We start from the raw sequence: 24226 nt of genomic DNA, 5'->3' as shown, positions 1-24226 counted from the left end.
TATGAGTTTCGATATAATATGCAAGATATTTATAATGTACGCAACACAATTGATATTTCAGATGGATATGCTGTATATGAATTGCGTTTGTGTATTAAAAATCTGTTTCGAGGATATTAATAATAATCTTCAATACATGCAAGAATTCATAATAAATAGTAAACCATATGTCCCTACGTTGTCTTATTACAAACAAAGAAATCCACTCTTGATAACAAAGCTTAAGATTCTGAAAAAACAATATATGATGATCAGCAATACAGTACAGATGCTGAACTCGATTTTTAATGTGCAACTACTTGTTTCGATGATCATAACTTTTTGTCAAATCAGTTTAGATCTGTATATCTATCTAATCAAGTGGCATGATGGGTTAGTCATGAATTTAAATGGACAAGTTAATAAGTTGTTCTTATTATTTACAATTTATTACATAATAAAATTAATGTTAATTGTGTGGGCCTGCGAAACTGGCAAGAATCAGGCTCAAGAGATCCGCATTACAATTCACGACGTCCTTAACAGAGTTAAAGATGAGCAAATTAAAGATGAGGTAGTAAAATGGAATTTAATGTATACATTTTTCTTATATTTTGTTTCAATATATTAAATTCACTTGAGTATAGTAACGTTTATAAATCTTGCACTTAATAATTTTGCCATTTAATATTACAGCTGCAGTCCTTCTCTTTGCAAATATTACATTGCAAAAACATATTTTCCGCCAAAGGTTTCAATATAGATGCAAGGTTTCTCGCTACAGTGAGTAACGGATTATTTACTTTAATTAATGAAATGTATCTTGTATAATTATTTTATTGTGCTTTTAGATGGTGGGTACCATTGCCACATATATATTAATTTTTCTGCAATTCATGATCACGTCACACTCCTGCGATAAAAAATCTACAATCAATATTACATAAATAATGTAACTCTATAAAAGAAAATAAATATATAAAACAAAAATTTTTTTTCACATATCTAAAATTTTACGTACAAATTAAAATAATAACAATTAAATTTTTCAAAGACACAATGTAATCGGTTTATTATAAGTAATATTATTTGTGCCTGATAACATACTATTCTATTTTGTCACTCTTCAAATATGATAGGACTTTGAAATTAATTTTTGTTCATAAATTGTATCACATTTATTAATTTCATTAGCTAAAGAATACATTAATTTGTTCTAATCTAAATAATAACATTAATTCTAATCAATTTTATATAATAAATATGCTATGTATTACTATAAAATTCAATTTATTAATAAGATCTTGAATTCATTAATTGAAACTTTTTTGTCTCTCATCACAGCGATATCAAAGTTTCTTAAAATACGCGCAATAAAATTCAATAGTACTTCGGTGTATAATATTATTTAATAATTAAGAAGATTTGCTTTATACTATATTTTGTAATTATACGTATTAAATTCTAAATTAGTTTTGAAAAATAAATAACTACTGATCAAATTAAATGAATGTCTTAAATATTTTTCATTAGAACTTGCGCTGTGACATACACACAGACACGTGCGCGAGTAAGTACTTCAAATTAAGACTATTAAATTGTGAAGTCGTAGTAAAAATAACAGACGTTTCTTAAACATTTTATATAAATAATGAAAATGTGCAGTACCGAACCAGGAAATTGTAATTAACTGATTTGTAAGAATCATTAATCTGTAGTAATCTATAATTAATCTTTCAAATATTTACTATGTAGTCGACACCTATTATTTTTTAAAATATAATGTTAATAATGTATTGTGAGCATGTTAAAGAAATTACATATAATTATATTAAAAACTGCGTTTTATAGATATGAGATCGAAGTACATCATGATTACTTGACTGCTAACATATAATAAAGTAAAGTCATTCTTCGTCGTAATAATGCTCGTAGTATCAAATAACAACTTGTGAAGTGTAGATCAGAAAAGTAGATTATTCCGACTGAGACGTTTGTAGTAAAAACTTAAAAACAAAAATTTAAAAAAGGATTCTATAATCTCACGCTCGTATTAATAATAACAGTGAGTAGATAAACATGAATAATAATCTTTAAGCTCTCTCTCTCTCTCTCTCTCTCTCTATATATATATATTTATAACACAGATATTTATTGTTTACTTACACACAGCATTTGACTAACTATATTCAGTACGTCATTAAAATTCCAGAAACAACAAAGAAACAAAATGCGAAAGAAATGGTCGTTATTTAACGCAACGGATTTTCAAACTTTGATGTATCCTTGTCTCATCTTTTGTCGCATTCTTGGATTATGTCCATATAAGATTAATAATTCAACTTTTGAGATTTCAATACCACATTATATCTTATCAATTTCTACTTGCTTTTTATGCGGTTTTGGCTTGATATTCTTGAAATACAACAAAATGTATACTTTTTCAAAAATAAACTTTGAAACTACAATCATATCTATTGAAGGTTATGGCTTCTATACATTAATTGTTTTTTTAAGAATCATTACATTTGTCTTGAGCAATCCGCGAATGCGCTTGCTTCAGACTATAATGAATATCTCTTCGAGATTGTCTCCGAAATCGTACCAAAATTTATCCAGATTAATCCACATCAAGGATATCTTCGGTTTATTCTACGTTACCAATCTAATTTCTATATATTTCTACAAAATGCGCATTGATATCTTGAACATAATATTTATAACGTATGCAGTTCTGTCACTATTTCAAATGGATATGCTATACATAAACTGTGTTTGTGTATTAAAAGCTTGTTTCAAAGATATTAATAACAATCTTCAACAAATGCAAGAACTTATAGTAAACAGTGAATCACGTATCCCTATGTTGTTTTATTACAAACAAAGGAATCCATTTTTGATAATAAAACTTAAGATTCTGAAGAAACAACATATAATAATCAGCAATACAGTACAAATGCTAAATACGATCTTCAGTGCGCAACTACTTACTTCGATGATTATAACTTTTTGTGAAATTAGTCTAGATCTGTATATCTATCTAGTTAAGTGGCATGATGGGTTGGTCATCAATTTGAACGGAATTAGTGAGTTGATTCTATTAAGTATAATTTATTACATACTAAAATTGGCATTAATTGTGTGGGCATGCGAGACTTGTAAGAATCAGGTTCAAGAGATTCGCACTACAATTCACGACGTTCTTAACAGCGCCAAAGATGAGCACATCAAAGATGAGGTAAAAAGAAGAAATTTAATGTATATATTTTTCTTATAACATTTTGTTTTCTTGAGTATAGTTACGTTTATCAATCTTGTACTTAATAATTTTGCGATCTGTTATTATAGTTGCAGTCCTTTTCCTTACAAATGTTACATTGCAAAAATACAATTTCCGCCAAAAGTCTCAATATGGACGCAACGTTTCTTGCTACAGTAAGTAATTAATCGTTTGTTTTAATTAATAAAATGTATTTTGTGTAACTATTTTATTTTGCTTTTAGATGATGGGTACTATTACCACATATATGTTAATTTTGCTACAATTCTTGATTATGTTCCATTCTTGCAATGAAAATTCTACAATTAATATTACATGAATAATGTAATTCTATAAAAGAAAATAAATAAAACACAAACTTTTTTTCCATATATTTACATATAATTTTATGTACAAATTATAATGACCCGATTAAGTTTTTGAAAGACACAATGTAATCGGTTTATTATTGAGAGATTAGATTGTATTAGATTATATTTATTATTACTAATATCATTTACGTATAACAAAATACTATTTCTATTTTATTAATCTTCAAATAGGACAGCAACTTTAAAATTAATTTTTGTTCGTAAATCGTATCATATGTGTTAATTTCATCAACTAAAAAATATAGTAATTTGTTCTAATCTAAATAACACAGACACATCAATTCTAATTAATTTTATAATAAACATGCTATAAAACTTATTGCTATAAAACTCAATTCATTAATGCATTATTTTTTGTCACTTACCATATCAGAGTCTCACAGAATATCCGCAGTAAAATTCAATAGACTTCGGTATACAGTATTATTTAATAATCATACATATACAGTATTATTTAATAATTATTTAAGAAAATCTTTATAGGTTTTAATATATTAATGAGAATATTTTATAATTAAATATAATATTGTAAATTATGTCTGAAAAATAAATATTACTGATCAAGTAAATGAATATCGAGAATATTATTTATTAGAACTTATGGTGTCATACACACAGACATGTGCGCGAATATTTCAAAATAAGAAATTAAATCTTAAAGTCGTGGTAAAAACAAGCATTTCTTAAACATTCTATATGAACAATAAAAAATGTACCGAACCAGAAAATTGTAAACAACTAATTTATAAGGATCATAAATCTGTTTAATATGTAGTCGATACTTTTTATTCTAAGAAATATAATGTTAATAATATACAATTAGCACATTACAGAAATTTATATGATTACATTAAAAACAGCATATAGATAACAGATCGAAGAGCACCATGGTTACTTAACAACCAACATATGATAAAGTATAAAGTCACTCTTCTTCATAATAACTGCTCGTAGTATTAAATTACAACTTGTCAGATGTAGATGAAGAAGTTTGTTTTGGTTAATATATTTGTAGAAACTTAAAAACAAAAATTAAAAAAGAATCTTACAATTACACTCGTATTAATAATCACAGTGAGTTGATAAACATACATTAAACTATATTCACATAATATAAATATAATATAGATGTTTATTGTTTACTTACATATAACATTAGACTAAACCATTTCAGAATATAATATTAGTATTGAAGAAACGAAAGGAAAACAAAATGAGACAAAAATGGTCGCCATTTTACGCTACAGATTTTCAAACTTTGATGTATCCTTCCTTCACCTTTTGCCGCATGTTTGGATTATTCCCATACAAGATTAATAACTCAATTTTCGAGGTTTCAAGACCACAATATATTTTATCTATTATAATAACTTGTGCTTTATGCATTTTCCAACTGATACACATCAAATCCAAGATTTTGTTTTTTACAAAAATCAACTTTGAGAGTATAATTACGATTATTATGACTTGCTGCTATTGTATATTAATCGGTTCTTTTGCAATCGTCACACTTGTCTTGAATAATCCACGAATGCATTTGCTCCAGACCATAATGGAGGTTTCGTCAAAACTGTCTCCGAAATCGTATCAGAAGTTATCCAAATTAATCCACATCAAGGACATCTTTGGTTTTTTCTATGTTATCAGCCTAAATTTATTTATATTATGCTACAAGATGGACAAAGATATTTTAACTTCAATATTTATAATATACACAATTCAATGGATATTTCAGATGGAGATGCTGTATATAAACTGTGTTTGTGTATTAAAAGCCTGTTTCAAGGAAATTAACAACGATCTTCAACTTATGCAAAAAATAGTAAATAATGAACCATGTATTTCCACAATGTCTTACTGCGAGCAAAGAAATCCATTTCTGATAATAAAGCTTAAGGCTTTGGAGAAGCAATATATGATGATCAGCAATACAATACAGATACTAAATAAGATCTTCAATGTACAAATTTTTATTACAATAGTCTTAACTCTTTTTGAAGTCAGTCTTGAACTGTATATTTATGTAATCAAGTGGCATAATGGATTAGTTATTAATTTGAGTGAACAGGGTATTGATATTTTTTTGTTAACCATGATTTATATAACTACAAGAATGGCGTTAATTTTTTGGGCTTGCGAGACTGGAAAGAATCAGGCTCAAGAGATCCGCACTACGATTCATGATGTACTTAACAGCACCAGAGATGAACAAATAAAAAATGAGGTAGTAAAAATTTAATTCAATTTGTATATTTTTCGTATATAACATGTACACTAATACGATTTTTCTATATTGAATTTACTTGAATATAATTTCGCTTTTTATTCCTATTTAACAATTTTAAGATCTAACATTATAGTTACAGTTATTTTCGTTGCAACTATTGCATTGCAAACATACATTTTCCGCCAAAGGTTTTAATGTGGATGCAACATTTGTTACTACAGTGAGTAATCAATCGTTAGCTTTAATTAATCAAATGTATCTTTTGTTTATTCCTTCTTACATTGCTCTTTATAGATGGTGGGTACCATTACTACATATATGTTAATTTCGCTACAATTCTTGATCATGTCATATTCTTGCGAAAATCTGCAATTAATGTAATAATATTACAAATAATATAATTTCTTAAAAGAAGATAGATAATTATATAAAAGAGAATTCTTTTCGTATATTGGTAAATAGTTATTTGCATACATATTACAAGCATGCATACATATATGTATGCACGTACAATTTTGTATTACACACACGCTCGTGCGCGTATAAAATATTAATTGTGAATATTAGTATTAACCTAGAGAAAGTATTAAATGTTAAATAAATTATTAATAAATTATTCTTACTTATTGTGTATTCATATTATGATCTTAATAAATCATTTATTATTATTTATTATAAATTATTAATATTGTACATATTTAAATGTATTGAGGGTGCGAGACGGAATAAATTTTTAACAAAGATATATGGTATCGATAATTCGACTAATTCAATACCTTAATTATTAAAACAATCAAATATTCTAACAACTTTTTATATTAAAATTAAAGAAATTAATGCCAAATATCAGATTATGTTAGAATATTACTATAAAGTAGGTAAAATAATTAATATTATACATTGTTCTGCGATATCTTATAATTAGTCATTTTTTTCTATTAGTTCATTATCATCTAATTGTAAATTTTTGCACGCTGTACTTTAGAATTTTAATATATATTTCGTATTTGATATAAAACAGTAAAATTTGAAAAAATTTATTTTAAGTTACCTTGTGTTTGCAAAAGAAAATCGTAGAAGAAATTTGTAATATCGTGTTGGCAAGATTGATTATTGAAAAGAAATAAAAATAAAATGCATGTAAAATAAAAAATAATGTAGTATAGTGTAGTACAATATTTTAATATAGTCGACAGTTTTATTTTATTTACAAAATAATGGACCTATTATGTCTTCATACATTATTTGTTACTAAAATACTACTCTTTAAGATTTTTTTATACTTAAAACCGTACAGTTAATTTTATCAATCGGAGAAACATATCAATTCGTTTTTTTCTAAATAATTAAATAGATTAATTTTAATTGAGACAATATTATTAATTTCACTTAATTTTTATTACCATTATGTCTTTTTGCTTTTAATTTCCTATTTGTAATATCAAAATTTTTTATATTGTATATACATAATTTAATACGTTAATGAATAATATTATGTACAATTTTAAAACAGCTTACTATATTTTAATAAATTTACAAAAATAGAATTCATAATTACGATCCAGTATACATTAAATTAAAAAAATAAATATCATTGACAATATATTTTTTATTTAGTTGAAAATACATGTTCATGCATTTTTTCATTGAAAATTATATGTATACATACGCGCGCACGTGTGCTTATGCAAATATTAGATCATGAAAAACATTTTGAAACATCCTGTATGCACGATATAAATGTGTGTAATATGTTAGAATCGTTATTAATCAATTTTTAAAAGTTATTAATTCATATACATATTGTACAATTTATGTTTCCTCTTTTGAATACGTCTACAAAATATAATGTATGGCTATAGTATAAGTTGCAACAATAACTTTTTTATATGTATATACATACTTCACTTTTTTTACTGCACTTTATAGGTGACAAGTACAAATTGAAGAACCATGGTTACTTTACGCCTAACATAAAATTTCTGAAGCATTCCTTGCTACTTAGCAGTTTTCAAGTTAAACTTATCAAGTATAGATCGAAAATAAGGAATTATGCAATCACTGTCAAAAAATGAATTTCGAAACCACATTTATAGAAGAAATTTCCACAATAACATTCACACTGATGACAAAGTATGTACATTGATAATGTGTTAAATGTTTATGCTGTGTATTTAAATTATTGTTCTCCCATAAATGTTATATACAGTATCGTTATTAAAATTCCAGACACAAGTCAACAGCAATATGCGAACAAAGTGGCGACCCTTCTACGCTACAGACTTTCAATCCTTGATGTATCCTTGCTTTATCTTCTGTCGCATTCTTGGAATATTTCCATACAGGATTAACAATTCGACTTTCGAAGTTTCAGAATCATGTTACATTCTATCAACCATTGTTATCTTCGTTTTCTGTGTTTACGAAATAATTATTATATATAAACTGGATATTTCTAGAACGATCAAAGACAGAAGCGTATCTAGCTCTTTTGAGTGTCACAGTTATTATGTGCTCGGTAGTTTCACAACGATTGTCACGTATGTCTTGAGACGTCCACGGCTGCTCTTGCTACAGACCGTATTGGAGATTTCTTCAGAATTACCCTCAGAATTATATGAAAAGTTATCCAGACTAATTCATATTAAGGATATCTGCGGTTTCTTTCTTCTTGTCATCGTATCGATAGTATATTGCATTTGCATGCCGTTCAATACAATTTTCCTAACAATGTTTGTAATATATCTTACTTTGTTGATGTTTCAAATGGACATGATGTATATGAATTGTGTTTGTGTATTGAAGGTCTGTTTTAAGAAAATTAACGATAATTTGATGAAGGTTCAAGAACTAGTAATGAGCGATAAGCCATATCTACTCAGGCGGATATACCACGAGCAAAAGAATTCACTTCTATTGATGAAACTTAAAGCCCTGAAGAAACAACATTTGATGATCAGCGACTCAGTGCAGATGCTTAACATGATTTTCGGTCTGCAGATTATCGTTACCATAATCATATCTTTCGTTGAAATCACTTTCAATCTGTACTTTTATATAGTTGTATCTATAGTCGAAGAAGAAGCAAACTTTTGGTACTGGTTTTTCATCTTGGTCGTAATATATTATATTACGAAGATAATATTGATAGTGTGGGCTTGCGATAGTGGTACAGATCAAGCTGCAAAAATTGGCATCGCCGTTCACGATCTGCTTAACAATACTAGCGATAAGCAAGTAAAAAACGAGGTAATAACGTATGATTTAATTTTTACATTTTTATAAAAATCCCGTATGCTATACTAATGTGATTTTATATATTAAGTTACTAGATTAATAATTATATTTCTCATAATGCTGTATATTTATTATTATTTTATTTATTAATTTTATTAATTTATTATAATGTTATTATATAGTTGGAACAATTTTCTGTGCAAATATTGCAGCGAAAAAATGCATTCTCCGCGAAAGGTTTAACTGTGGATGCAACGCTTCTCACTGCGGTAAGCCGATTATTTCCGTCAAATAATTAAACACATATTTATTTCTTATTTTTCTTTTAGATGGCGGGAAGCATCATCACGTATTTGTTAATTTTAATACAATTCTTAATCACATCGCATTCTTGTGATGGAAAAACTATCAGTATTACAGAAGTAATCTAATATAAGAAATAAATAATAAATACACAAAAAATATAAATATAATCAACAAACGCGTGCGATTTGTGTCTTTAGCAATGAAAAAAGCATTTTTTTATTGTTAGAAGTGGAATATAACTGTGTATTTTATATCTAAAACACACACACACACACACACACACAAATATATGTAATATATATGTATGTAATAAAACATTAAAAAAAATTTGTTATTAATATACGTAATATATTAATGTATGTAATAAACATTTAAAAAAATGTTATATCTTATATTAACAAAAAGTTTCAAACAATATGCAATATTATTTTAATATATTTTATTTTAATTAATGTAATTTTTAAGTATATTTGTTATGATTTATGATAAATATATTTCGAAAGAATTTTGTATCAAACTAATTATAAATATTCTGTATTTAAACGCTCTGCATTGTAAAAATAAATTATTACAAGATGCAATATATAATTTTGAGTTGACTTTTTTTCTTTATTACAAAGTGTGTGTGTGTGTGTGTGTGTGTGTGTGTGTGTGGTTATAATTATCTTTTATTACTAGCTGCTTTTATTACAATTGATCTACTATATAAATAATCCACGGAATTTTCCTTTCGTCAATACTTAAAACATAAAATTGAAGAAATAGATGAAAATTGTAAAAGCAGTAACGTACGAGGTATGTACATGGGGATAAATAATTTTAGAAAGGGATTCCAAGCTAGGACGGAAGTGGTGAAAGATCAGAACGATAATTTAATTACGGATACAACGGCAGTTTTAAACACATGGAAAAATTATTTTGATCGGTTATTGAATGTCGAATCTGAAAACGACCGGGAAATAGAGAATTTTGAGTATCACACGGCTGAACCTAGGATTAACGAACCGACAATTTCAGAAGTAGAAAGCGCGATTAAAAAATTAAAAAATCACAAAGCACCGGGTAATGACTTGATTCCGGCGGAACTGATTAAATGGGGGGGAAGTAGATTGATAGAAGAAATTCAGAAATTAATTATCTTAATATGGAATAAAGAAGCATTGCCGGAACAATGGAAAGATTCAATTATAATCCCGATTTTCAAAAAGGGGGACAAAATGAGTTGTAATAATTACCGGGGTATCTCACTTTTACCTACATGCTATAAAATTCTGTCGAATATTTTATTAATGAGGCTTGTACCATATGCAGATGAGATAATTGGAGATCATCAATGCGGCTTTAGGAGAAATAGATCGACTGCGGACCAAATCTTTACTATTCGGCAAATCTTGGAGAAAAAATGGGAATTCGACCAATCGGTACATCAACTTTACATTGATTTTAAAAAAGCGTATGATTCGATAAAACGGGAGAAAATGTATGAAATTTTAACTCGGTGGGGGATACCCAAAAAATTGGCTAACTTAGTCCAAGTTTGTTTAAAAGATACCAGAGGTAGAGTAAGAATAGGTAATCAAATGTCGGAAACTTTTAATATTCATAGCGGATTAAAGCAGGGGGATGCATTGTCACCTCTTCTGTTTAATCTAGTATTGGAATATGCTATTAAAGAAATGCAGAAGAGTAATGATGGTTTGCAGTTGAACGGTACAACACAAATATTAACATATGCGGACGATATTGCTTTGTTGGGAGATAATAAAGAAACACTAATAAATAACGCTAAAATTCTATTAGATAAAACGAAAGAACTGGGGCTGCAAATAAACGTTGAAAAAACTAAATATATGGTCACTGATAGAATTCAGAATATTCATAATAACGGAAACCTGGTCGTCTGTGATAAAATTTTTGAACGGGTTAGCAATTTTAAGTATTTAGGATCGATTTTAAACCAAACTAATGAAATAAGAGAAGAGCTCAAGAGAAGAATTAATTTGGGGAATGCGTGCTTCTATTCGGTTAAGAAACTACTCGGTTCGCGGATATTGTCTAGGCGCTTAAAAATTAGAATTTACAGAACGATTATTTTACCGGTAGTCCTTTATGGCAGCGAAGCGTGGTCACTTACATTACAAGACGAGAAAAGATTTAGGGCTTTCGAAAATAAAGTACTTCGAAAAATCATCGGGGCAAAACGCGATGAGGAAACGGGCGAATGGAGAAAATTACACAACGCAGAATTACATCAATTATATAATAGTCCGGATATTATTAATGTCATAAAATCGCGTCGATTAAGATGGGCAGGTCACGCGGCGCGTATGGATGAGAATCGAATTGCATATAAAGTACTAATTGGTAAACCGGATGGGAAAAGACCATTGGGTAGACCAAGACGTAGATGGGAAGATAATATTAGAATGGACCTTAACGAAATGGGGTACGAGGGTCACAAATGGAGGGATCTGGCTCAGGGACGGGAACAGTGGCGGGATTTGGTATTTGCGGCAATGAGCTTTCGAGTTCCTAACGCCTAATAATAATAATAATAATAATATAAAATGAAAAATAAAAGATCTCTATAAACCATAGTATAAAAATATCCTTTATAAAATTTAGAATTAGATAGTTGTTATATTATAATGAATTTTTAAAAACTTCAATGCATATAAACATAATGCATTCAATGTTTGCGTTATTATCGATACATTGAATGTAATAGCAACTTCATATCATTACTTTGCACATAGTATTTTTAAATGATATTTGCTGATCGAAGAGTGCTATGATACTTTATGTCTCACATACGACTCTTTCAGTTCCGTCTGACTGTTTGACTTAGCAATTGCTTGCGGTTTTAAATTGAAAATCGTTAAATACAAATTGACAATAAGGAGTGTATATCGGATGAGTTTACAATATTGTATTTATCATTAAAAGACTAATTGAATAGTTGTATATTTATAATAAAGCTTTCGAAAGCTTGCACAAATGCTAAAGTGTATAGATAATGTAATTAATAATCATAGACTGTCACTTATCACCTAAACTATTCTTTATAATATTTTGACGATGTTAAACTTATTATTCCAAATTAAACTTATTATTCCAAAAACAAATCAAGGATAAAATGTGGAAATTGTGGCAGTTATTTCACGGCACAGACTTTCAGACTTTGATGTACCCTAATTTCATCTTTTGCTACATCCTCGGATTATTTCCATATAAAATCAATGCTTCGACTTTTGAGACTTCTAGACAGCGTTACATTTTGTCAACCTTCCTTATCTGTGTTATCTGCATTGTCAATCTAAGATGTCTCCATCAAATTATTTTTACAAGAGTAATGAACTTTAGAGACCTAATGAGAATTCTTGAGACTATCTCTTTCTTTACAATCGGCGGTTTCATAACATTTATTACGTACGTTTTAAGCAGACCAAGAATGCGCGTGCTACATGCCATGCTGGAGATCTCTTCGTATTTACCTCCAGAATTGTATCAGAAGCTGTGTAAATGGATCCACATAAAGGACATTTTGGGCTGTTTTTTCTTAATCATGCAGTCATGTGTGTTTTGTTACAGAGTACATGATTATTCTATTTTCTTTGTGTTATCAATATACATGAACCTGGTGGTGTTTAATATGGATATGCAATATATGAATTGCGTTTATATATTGAAGACCTGTTTCAAGAGAATCAACAACAATCTGATACATATGCAAAAGATTATGATAAACGATATAAAGACATGTGTTCCCAGTTTAATTTACCACATGCGAAGGAGTCAGTTTCTGTTAATAGAACTCAAGCTCCTGAAAAAGCAGCATTTAACAGTCAGCAATACAGTGAAAATGCTGAACATAATTTTCAGTCCACAACTTCTTGCTACTTTAGTTTTGACCTTTACTGAAATCACTTTCGAATTGTATAAACATCTAATACGATGGCAAAATGGGCTGTCCTTCATTCTGGATGATGAGATTTATGATATGTTCTTTCTAATGTCTCTAGGAAATGAATTTTTAAAAATAATATTGATAGTATGGACTTGCGAAACTAATAAAAATCGAGCATTAGAGATTAGCACCACTGTTCATGATGTACTTAACCGCACCAGTGATAAGCAAATCAAAGAAGAGGTAAGCAAAATATAATGGTATATTTTCTGCTATAAAAATGTCTTATACTATATTAAAATCCTGTACTAATGCAATTTTATATACATTAAACTGATTTAGCTCATTATGTTTTCTAATTCTTTATCTCACAATCTAATATTGCAGTTGTATCTATTTTCTTTGCAAATAATGCATTGCAAAAATACACTTTCCACGAAAGGTCTTTCTATAAACGCGACGCTTCTCGCTACGGTAAGTAATAAATCATTTGCCTTAATAAAATAAATACTATTTACTTTTTTCTTTATTTTCAGATGACGGGTAGCATTACGACGTACATATTAATCTTGACACAATTTATGATCATGGTACATTCTTGCGATGAAAAGATTGCAAGCAATATCCGAATGACTTAATTAAAAGCAGATATAAGAAAAAAAAAGAAAAAAATCTCTTTCAAAATTTTAGAAAACTCTCTTCTTTATCATTGTAATATTAAATTATTATATAAAACAAGTTAAAAAAAAAGAACTACGAGAAATTTCACATATAAAATTGGTAGATAAGTAAAAAAAACTGTTAATAAATTAGTTATGAAATTTAATACAAACGTTTTAATCACGATCGGATTATTATCAATGTTTACAAAATATGTGTAAAAAAAACATAACATAAAGTCAATCAAAAATTGAAAATATACTACGCATTGAATAATATACAATTATTGGTATCAATAAATTAAGAAGGATCTTCGTCTTGTTAGTTAAACTGAACAGTAACATATATAAAATACATACATTAGAATTTGTCAGAAAAGTAAAAACTTATACTATGGATGGTCGATGGCAAATAAAAATATATTTTGCAATGTCAAGACACCTAACTGTTGGTATCAATAATTAGAGAATCTTTATCTTGTTAATAAAATTATACAGCAAAGGAACGTCGGTGATTATATATTGATGTTCAGAATAAAATTATTATATGTTTTACATTCAGCAGCACTTGAATATATAGAATATATGAATATATAGAAAAATTGTTTGAAAATTCTCTATTACATATATCAATAAACAATTGCAAATAAATTTTTAACATTTTAAATGTATTAACGTCATAAATGCGTTTCTACAAAATATCTCTCTTTCTATTCATTAAATATTATATCTTAAAAATAATCTTCTTAATTAAAATTACAACAAAGTAATGAAAATATTAATAAATTAAATAAATTTTATTTAGATATATTTTATTTCAAAATTAACATAAAAATATATTTATGTAATACATATTTTAAGTTCCGTCCGAGATAACGAATCATTCTATGATAATAATGACTGACATTAAAGTGACACATAAGTTTTATCAATTTCTTGTTTCAATGACATTAATAATATCAGTAACCACAAATTCGGCTGTAGATCTTCAAAATAAAAAATTATATGTATTATAACACTGTAAAAATGGATTACGCAGTAAATTTTTTCACAATTATAATCCTTAAGAATTTTTTTCAATATTAATGCCTGTTTTTTTTATTACTATTAAATAGTGAAACATTTTTTTTGTTTACAATCTATTTTTACACTTTATTAATATTTTTACAATTAATTAATATTTTAAAATTAAATAATGTAAAATTCTCCTTGTTTCTCAAACTTTTAAATAAATATATATTTTAGAGCAATGAAGATTTACTACTGTATCAAAAATATTTAACATTTATTATTTATAAAAGAAGAATATCTTAAATTTGTAAAAAAAAAAAGAATTATATAATGTCTACTCGTATTTTTACTTTAGTTTTTAATTAAACTGAGCAAGGAATAAGGCATAAATAATTTCTTTATATCAAAACTATTTAATTAAGTTATCAAAATTACTTAGTTTAACATAGGTTTTAGATAAAATGAATTTATTATAATTATTAATAAATTCTAACAATTATTTAAAACTATTTTTTATTTCTTGACAGAATGAAATGTAGGAATCATTTATGAAATAAGGTATTATATATAAGCTATTCATATAAGATAATAAATATAAAATATGACTAACCACAGAAAAAGATGAAAAAATATAATAAATATATACAGAAATATAAACATACATTTGTCAGTTTTAATTTGTAACTAATTATAAAAAATGTTATCTTTTCAATTATAAAACCTTTGAACAACTTCAATAACATTTTTGTTAAGACAAAATAATCTTTAATTATTCAAGCAATTTAAAAGCAAAAGAAAAATATATAATATACTTAATTAGTTTTAATATCTTATTATTTATTAATAAATAGCAATTTATTAATTTATTAGAAATGTCTTTGATAATCCCACATATTTTTAGATTTAAATTAATTTGTGTGTTATTATTTTATTTCAATTACTTTATTCGTGTACGCGTTATTTTTCCAAACGTAATGTAATTAAAGTAAATTTAATACTTAGCTTATAGAAATAGTTAAAAAAATGTCCTACATTTGCGTCGCATTTATCATTGATAAATTATAAAATTATAAAATTATAATATATCAATTTTATAAAATTATTTTTGAAAAATTAATGTGATTTTGATGCATGATCACAATAATAAAATTTACGCTTTTTGTTACTTTACTTTCTTTTATTGTGAGACATAAAAAAGATTAATAACCTGTAGATTCTAGTGATAATTTCTTGCCTATAATATCATGTTTCTTGTGCATGACATATTTGCTAATTTCAATTTTCCAAAAAAATACATCAATTAATCCACATTATTATTTAAATTAATTGTGATCAAGATAATAACATTGTATCTTTATGGTGTATGATGTATCAACATTTCATTTATTATATTTATGATTACCATTGAAGTAAGTGTCATACTTTATAAATTTAATGTATAATATTTTATAAAAAAATTAAGTTTTCTTTTTAATTTACGGACTTACATAAAAGTAACGGCTTTATATAAAAGAATTTTAATTATTATGGATTAAATATATAAATTAGGATTAAAAAATAACTATTCATGACAACTTATTTTTAATTAAACTAAAAATATATACCAATAGCTTTATATTTAAAAAATTACAGTATACAATATATATATACATATATAATAAAAGTAAAAGATTTAATTTTTTAAGTATAACATTTTTTTAATTTGTACAATAAGAAAATACACAATAAAAAATACTATAGAACTAATTGTAATATTATATATTAATTTAATTTTAAACATTATTAATGCAGGTGAATGATGCATAATTGTTGATTTTGCATTATAGGGATACATATAAAGATTTGCTGTACTCTTATCACGTTATAGCAATAAGGTGTTCACTGTACTACCTTGCTCTTTTAAAAAGCAGTAATAATAAATTCAAACTGACAAGCATCTCGCTTGTCAATTTGTATTTAACTTTCCTAATATAATATAACTAATATAATATAAGCTATTTTCCTTGCAAGTAATGCATTGTGGAAACATATTTTCTACAAAAGATCTTACGAAAGATCGATACGTACAATTTTTCGCTGCAGTAAATAATTTGTTCTTTATTAATTACACAATATGTACTTGTGCAAGCACGTCCGCAATTATAATTGCAGGTAGCATATAGCTGGCATCACAATGTATACATTGATCTTAACCTTATACTGGGTATAATTTGGTATCTTATCTATATACTAACGGGGGCACTAGAATCCGTTTGTTTTTTCACCTATTCAGAATGATTTAAAAAATCTCTAACAATTCACCAACATACTTTCAATTTTTTAAAATAAATATTAGCCCTTTATTTTGGAAAATAATAAAATATAGTATAATTTATAATTACCGAAAAAAACTTGAACAGGAATTGCTCGGTAATTAGTGACCCCCCCCCCTTAGTAGGGTAAAAGAGTTAATATTATATAATTCATGCATATGCAGAATTTTTGCAACCAAAAGACGGCAATTAGTATCACGTAGTTTAATTAAAGAAGGTATATAATCAAATAAAGAAAAGATATATTTTTAAATATTATTGAATAATTTAAAACAAAATACAATTAAGATTCTTTATATTCGAACACAATAAAAAGAAGAAATGAATTAATGGGAATAGACGCTGTAAACGGTGCGCTAATGTTTCTACAAAAAACTTTTGATATTAAATTATAAAATATATTTGTTACAAATGAAATTAGTCTTTAGTCATTACAACAAATGTTACTAATATTTAATTATTACATGTGAGATTTTTATGTGTTATGGCAGAAAATATAGATAATCGATAGATAATTTGTATTTTTAAAGATACACCATACATAATCCTATATATGTATGTATGTATAAAATCACACATTAAATTATTTCAATTTTACATTAAACATTGCTTTTTAACAAAAGTAATCCAATCATAGTCACATCAACTTTGTAACAAGAAATAAAATTTGTAAAACTTACTACATCTTATAAATTTGATTATCTATAGCTTACTAAAGATAAATCATTATATATAACTGCCTCTTTTAATATTTTAATTAATTTAGCTTTATTTTAATTAAATTATTTCACATTATTTTTCATTATATGGATAATGTAATTTTTTTGAAATGTTTATATAATTTTATGTCTAACATATAATTTAATTACTTAATAAAAATATTTTTGCAATTCGAGTTTGTTTACCAATTGATAATTTAACAAAATTTTTATTGAGAAACATAACGCATTATCATGAACAGATTCACACCTTCTACCATCCATTTTGCCATTTCATTATATTGCTTAAGTATCCCGCATTTTAAGATAATTTCATATGTTATATATCTACTGTTGTACTAATTAATTTTTTAGAATTACAGGAAAATTTTAATTCAAATTTTAATTTAAATGTAATGAGATTAATTCTTATTAAAGTAATACTATAGTTTTTGCACATGATATATAATAACATGATTTTTTAACATTATCTTTATTACATATAATTTTCATATTAGTGTTTCTAAAATGCAAACAATGCAATTTAATGTGTAAAATTTATGTAACAACAAAGTTCAATTTATTACAAAATTAAATATTATTATTTTCAAATATTAATATAAATTATGATAGGAAAACATATGCATATGTATAACAACCATATAGTTTCGATCGCAAAGACATGTACAGATATTTTTGTACTAAAAATTACTAGATAAAGATCAAGATTATTACATATCGAAGTTGTTATTTTATTAACTAGTGGAACTTCAAAAAACTATCAACGTTGTGACAGAAATGTCGAGCATTTAATTAAAAAGAATAATTTTTATTTTGTATAATATCGACGCCTTCTGGTTTGCATAATACCCATTTTAGATATGTTAAGTGATAACATGTATGTTAGAAATTACTTCATTACCTTTATACATGTCCACATATTCTAGAAGGTCATAAATAATGATCGAAAGACGTCGTTGTTACTTCATAGTTGACAAATGGATTTTAGTCATGACTTGCTATTCGATGTAGCAACTATCTGTATTTTTAAATTAAATTAATTAGCACGGAGTGCATAAACAGACTAAATTAGGGCATACCAATTTATATATTTGTGGTGAAAAGTTTGAAATTCAAAACTGCATTTAGAAAAAGAGTATTTGGAATAAGACTAAAGTGTATAAAAATGATAAAGTAATTAATAAGTTTAAATAATAACCATTACTAACATAATACATTGGTCTTTCACGATTTATTAATTACATTTAATTTATCGTAGAAATTTCAAAGTTAATTCAAGATCCAAAATAAAAGGAAAAAAATCTAGGTTGTTTCATGCTACGGATTTTCAATCCTTGATGTATCCCACCTTTACTTTAAGTAAAATTCTAGGAATATTTCCTTACAGGATTAAGGCTTCATCTTTTGAAATTTCTAAACCACGTTATATTCTGTGGACTATTATTGTCTGCGTAATCTGTGTTTATAAGTTGACAGTGTTGTATAAATTTAATCTCTCTGAAAAAAACAAGATTGACATACCCAAATTTATTTCAATTAATTTCTCTATTATATATGGAGTATTTCTAACAGTCAGCTCTTACATCTTGAGTGGTCCGCAAATGCGGTTACTTCGAACTATATCGAATATTTCTTCGAGACTGCCTCAGCAGTCATATCAGAAAATGTCCAAATTAATACACGCTAAGGACATTTTCGGTTTTTTCTTTCACTTCTGGTTAGCATTAATGTATTTCATACATTCTGAATTAAATATCACACTTTTGTTTCAAGTGGTCATATTACATACCACCTTGTTGGCGTTTCAAATAGAAATGCTGTACATAAATTGCGTTAGTGTCGTAAAAGCTTGTTTCAAGGAAATTGATGACAATATGGAGAATCTACGAGAGCTGATAATGAATAGTACTCCCAGATGGATCCCTCACAAGCAGAGATATCCATTCTTGTTGATGAAACTTAAGGATCTAAAGAAACAGCATTTGATGATCAGCAACACAGTGCAGATGCTAAATTTAATGTTTGGTCTGCAACTTCTCGCTAGCACAACCCAATGCTTCAAGCAGATAGTATTCTACTTGTATTTCAATGTAGTACATTGGCAAAATGGGATATCCTTGAATCGAGATAAGATTTACAGTGTAAATTTCATATCATTTCTGGCGCATTACATTATAAGATTAATGTTGATAGCGTGGGCTTGCGAAACCAGCAAAAACCAAGCAATCAAAATTAGTACTACCGTTCATGATGTGCTTAACAGTATCAACAATGTGCAAATCAAACATGAGGTAACAAAGAAAAATTTCATTTTAGTTTGAAAGATTTTACAAATATATCGTGATTTTTATATTAGATCTTATTAATTTACATTATATATAACTGATTTATCATTCTCGTTCTATAATTCTCGTATTTATTTCGTTTTGATTTGCTGTTGCAGTTAAATTTATTCTCCTTACAAATATTGCATTGCGATAATACATTTTCCATGAAAGGTCTCACTCTAGATGCAACGTTGCTCACTATGGTAAGTGATTAAAAATATTCCTTAATTAAATATATATTTATATATTTCATATTCTGCTTTTAGATTGTGAGTAAGGTTTTCACGTATCTATTAATTTTAATACAATTTTTGATTATGACGCATTCTTGCGATAGCAAGACAGGTGTAATTAAAGATACCTAGCAATTTAATTAATACAAAGGCGTTTGAAAATTTTGAAAACTTCGAATCCGTATGTGTTGAATATTATTTCTGTGAATATAATTGTCCACCGTTTTTATTCTTAAAAAATCATATCACATCGTATGCATGTATGCCAAATAAAAATCTTTTATCACATGTGTTAATAAATGAGATTTTAAGGCTTTATTTGTTTAAAAATGTACCACATTAATATACAGATTAATAAAAATGTGTTTTATGTCAAATATATCATGCAACTTAAAAGTTTAATTATACCTTCCATCAAAAATAAAATATGTTAATAGCTAATATTAATGAATCATCAGCTAATTTGTATTATATCTTGTATATTTCACGTATCAATTAATTCTTAGAACGTTTTTGTCAAATCAGTATTTATCAGAAATGGTACGGACAACTTGTAAGATAAATTTAACGTTTAAAGAATTGCATCGTAAATGCAAACTGCATATTTTTTATTTAAGTTTCAATATAGATTTAATTAAATTTTCATTGAGAGATGATAGATGAAATATTGCAATAGTAATTTTAAGTATCATATATTTTTTGTGTGTGTATATGAAAAACAACAAAGTCAACTAACTAAAAATAATTCATGATTCATATGTTTATAAAATATTTATTAATTTCACATCAAAAGAATACATCAAGCAATTTAGATATTAGTAAGATCAATTTTAATCTAAGAAATAGCACTCATTATAAAATTGTAATTTATCTATAAATTCGCATAGCATTTAATTATATTTTAATGTGTAAAATTTATGTACAAGAAAAATACAAACCATTACAAAATTAGATATTGTAATTTACAATTATTATTACAAATTATGATAGGAAAATACATATGAATATATTTTTGAATAAATATGTATAAATATTTGACAAAACTGTACAAAAGGGGAGCAACCTCCGATGACTTTGATTTTGACATGTTGTCAAAGAAATGACTCTGACTGACCTCCAAGGTTTTAGTATCTTATTTTCTTTATTTTTACCAAATGTTTTTTTACTTTATTAAAAACTACAATAATAATAAGTTAATTTGTCGTATAAATTTCAAAGTCAAATCAAGGGTCAACAAAAAGAAGAAGGTGGAGGTTGTTCCATGCTACTGATTTTTAAACTTTGATGTATCCCAACTTTATCATAAACATAATTTTATTAAAACTATAATAAAGATTCCATTAAAGATCAAGATTCTTGAATATCAAAATTGTTATTATATCAACCGAAGAATCCAAAAAATATTAATGTTATAAATAAATCAAGTTGCGATATCAAAATATCAAGTGTTCCAGTTAAATGGAATAATTTTCATTTTGTAATGTCAATGCTTTCTGGTTTGCATATTATTCCGAATTTAGATGCGCTAAATGATAATCCATATATTAGAAATTACTTTATTAGATGTCTTTATATTCTAAAACGCCATAAATGATAATGAAAAAACGTTGTTATTACTTCGTAAGTAACAGATAACATTTTAGTCATGACTTGTTACTCGACGCAGCAACTATCTGAAGCTTTAAATTAAATTTAACTTAATCGCAGTACATAAACGTATAAGACTAGCGTATGCTATTTCATATGTACTTGTGGTGAACAGTTCGACATTGAATACTACACTTACGAGTTTCTGGATTATATTCACGCTAAAGTGCATAAAAATGATAAAGTACTTAATAAATTTAAGCAGCAAGCATTACTAATATATTGCATTGTTCTTTTCTCACGACAATTGTTAATTACATTTAATTTGTCGTAGAAATTTCAAAGTCAAATCAAGAGCCAAAACAAAAGAGAGAAATTGGAGATTATACTATGCTACTAATTTTCAAACTTTGATGTATCCCAACTTTACCATAAGCAAAATTCTCGGAATATTTCCATACAAAGTTAAGGCTTCGTCTTTTGAAACTTCTAACCCACGTTATATTCTGTGGACAATTATTTTTTGCGTAATCTGTGTTTATGAGTTGACAATGTTGTACAAACTCAATATCTCTGGAAATGTCAAGACCGATATACCCAAGATTATATATTTGAACTTCTACTATTTTTATGGATTGTTTTTAGCGGTCATCTCTTATGCCTTGAGCAGTTCGCGAATGCGTTTACTTCAGGCAATATTAGATATATCTCCGAAATTGCCCCAGAAGTCATATCGAAAACTATCCAAATTAATACACACTAAGGACATTTTTGGTTTTTTCTTTCACTTTTGGTTAATGTTATCATTATACCTCTCATTTTCCGAAAAGATGGTTTCGGGTTTCGGGTTATTTGAAATGTCCAGAGTTTTCATCAGCTTGTTGGGCTTTCAAATGGATATGCTATACATAAATTGCGTTTGTGTCTTAAAGGCCTGTTTCAAAGAAATCAACGATAATCTGGAGAATATGCTGGAGCTCGTGATAAATAATATTCCTAGATGGACCTATAATGAGCAGAGACATCCGTTCTTGCTGAAAAAAATTAAGACTTTAAAAAAACAGCATCTGATGATAAGTGACACAGTGAAGATGCTTAACATGATTTTCAGTCTGCATCTTCTCGCTACCATAGCTTTATTCTTCAAGCACATAATATTCTACGTGTATTTCGATGTAATACAATGGCAAAATGGGATATCCTTGAATCGAGACAGGATTTATAATATATATTTCATATCATTCTTAATATATTACTTTATAAGATTGACATTAATAGTGTGGGCTTGCGAAACTGGCAAAAATGAAGCGACAAAAATTGGCACTACCATTCACGATGTGCGTAACAGTATCAGCGATGTGCAAATCAAGGATGAGGTGAAGAAGAATTTCACTTTAGTTCAAATTTCTTACAAAAATGTCGCAATTTTTGTGTATTAGATTTAAATAATTTATACTTAACTGACTTAAGTTTATCATTTCTGTTTTATAATTTTTGTATTTATTATATTTTGATTTGTTGTTGCAGTTAACTTTGTTCTCCTTGCAAATATTGCATTACAATAATACATTCTCAACGAAAGGTCTCACTGTAGATGCAACATTGTTCACAGTGGTGAGTGATTAAAAACAATCTCTAATTAAGTATTATTTATGTATTTCGTGTTTTGCTTTTAGATGGTGAATAATGTTTCAACATATTTATTGATCTTAATACAATTTTTGATCATAACGCATTCATGCGACAGTAAGACAGATGCAATTAATTATACACGACCAATTTAATTAATACAAGTTTTCAATATTAAGAATATTAAAAACTTTTGATCTTTATGTGTTGAATATTTTATCGCTGTGAATACAATCGTCCAACGTTTTAATTCTTAAAAAATCATATATGTATACGTCCTATCCATGCATGTCAAATAAAAATCTTGAAACCTGTGTAATAATAAATATGTGTAATAATAAATATAATTTTAAGACTTTATTTGTTTAAATGTACCATACCAGTACGTAAATTAATAAAAATGTGTTTCGTAAAAACATATCATAAATCTTAATAGTTTAAT

At 26.7% G+C, this 24226-nt stretch overlaps 4 protein-coding genes across 4 annotated transcripts in view; all 4 read left to right on the top strand.

The window, feature by feature from the left end:
* The first annotated feature begins 5479 nt into the window (after window positions 1-5479).
* On the top strand, window positions 5480-6238 carry LOC108753950 (putative gustatory receptor 28b). The gene is made up of 3 exons (XM_018495945.1): window positions 5480-5854; window positions 5991-6077; window positions 6152-6238. Exons 1-3 carry the CDS (start codon window positions 5480-5482, stop codon window positions 6236-6238), a joined length of 549 nt encoding a protein of 182 aa, XP_018351447.1.
* A 1866-nt stretch (window positions 6239-8104) lies between these two features.
* LOC108753979 (putative gustatory receptor 28a) lies at window positions 8105-9525 on the top strand. The gene is made up of 3 exons (XM_018495972.1): window positions 8105-9106; window positions 9277-9363; window positions 9424-9525. The coding sequence occupies exons 1-3, from the start codon at window positions 8105-8107 to the stop codon at window positions 9523-9525; spliced, it is 1191 nt and encodes a 396-aa protein (XP_018351474.1).
* A 3326-nt stretch (window positions 9526-12851) lies between these two features.
* Window positions 12852-20700, top strand: LOC108753949 (putative gustatory receptor 23a). Its single transcript, XM_018495944.1, has 8 exons — window positions 12852-12918; window positions 13092-13256; window positions 13423-13550; window positions 13695-13781; window positions 13844-13850; window positions 19782-20299; window positions 20452-20538; window positions 20602-20700. Exons 1-8 carry the CDS (start codon window positions 12852-12854, stop codon window positions 20698-20700), a joined length of 1158 nt encoding a protein of 385 aa, XP_018351446.1.
* Window positions 20701-22985: 2285 nt separating this feature from the next.
* Window positions 22986-24226, top strand: part of LOC108753948 — a 1882-nt gene continuing 641 nt past the window's right edge. Inside the window, exons 1-3 of the mRNA XM_018495943.1 lie at window positions 22986-23531; window positions 23683-23769; window positions 23832-23901. Of these exons, the coding sequence (XP_018351445.1) occupies window positions 22986-23531; window positions 23683-23769; window positions 23832-23901 (703 nt within the window). The remainder of the gene's footprint in view (window positions 23532-23682; window positions 23770-23831; window positions 23902-24226) is intronic.

Source organism: Trachymyrmex septentrionalis, unplaced genomic scaffold (genome assembly GCF_001594115.1).
Source record: "Trachymyrmex septentrionalis isolate Tsep2-gDNA-1 unplaced genomic scaffold, Tsep1.0 scaffold74, whole genome shotgun sequence".
Lineage (NCBI taxonomy): Eukaryota > Metazoa > Arthropoda > Insecta > Hymenoptera > Formicidae > Trachymyrmex > Trachymyrmex septentrionalis.
This window is presented reverse-complemented; position numbering and strand designations above follow the sequence as displayed.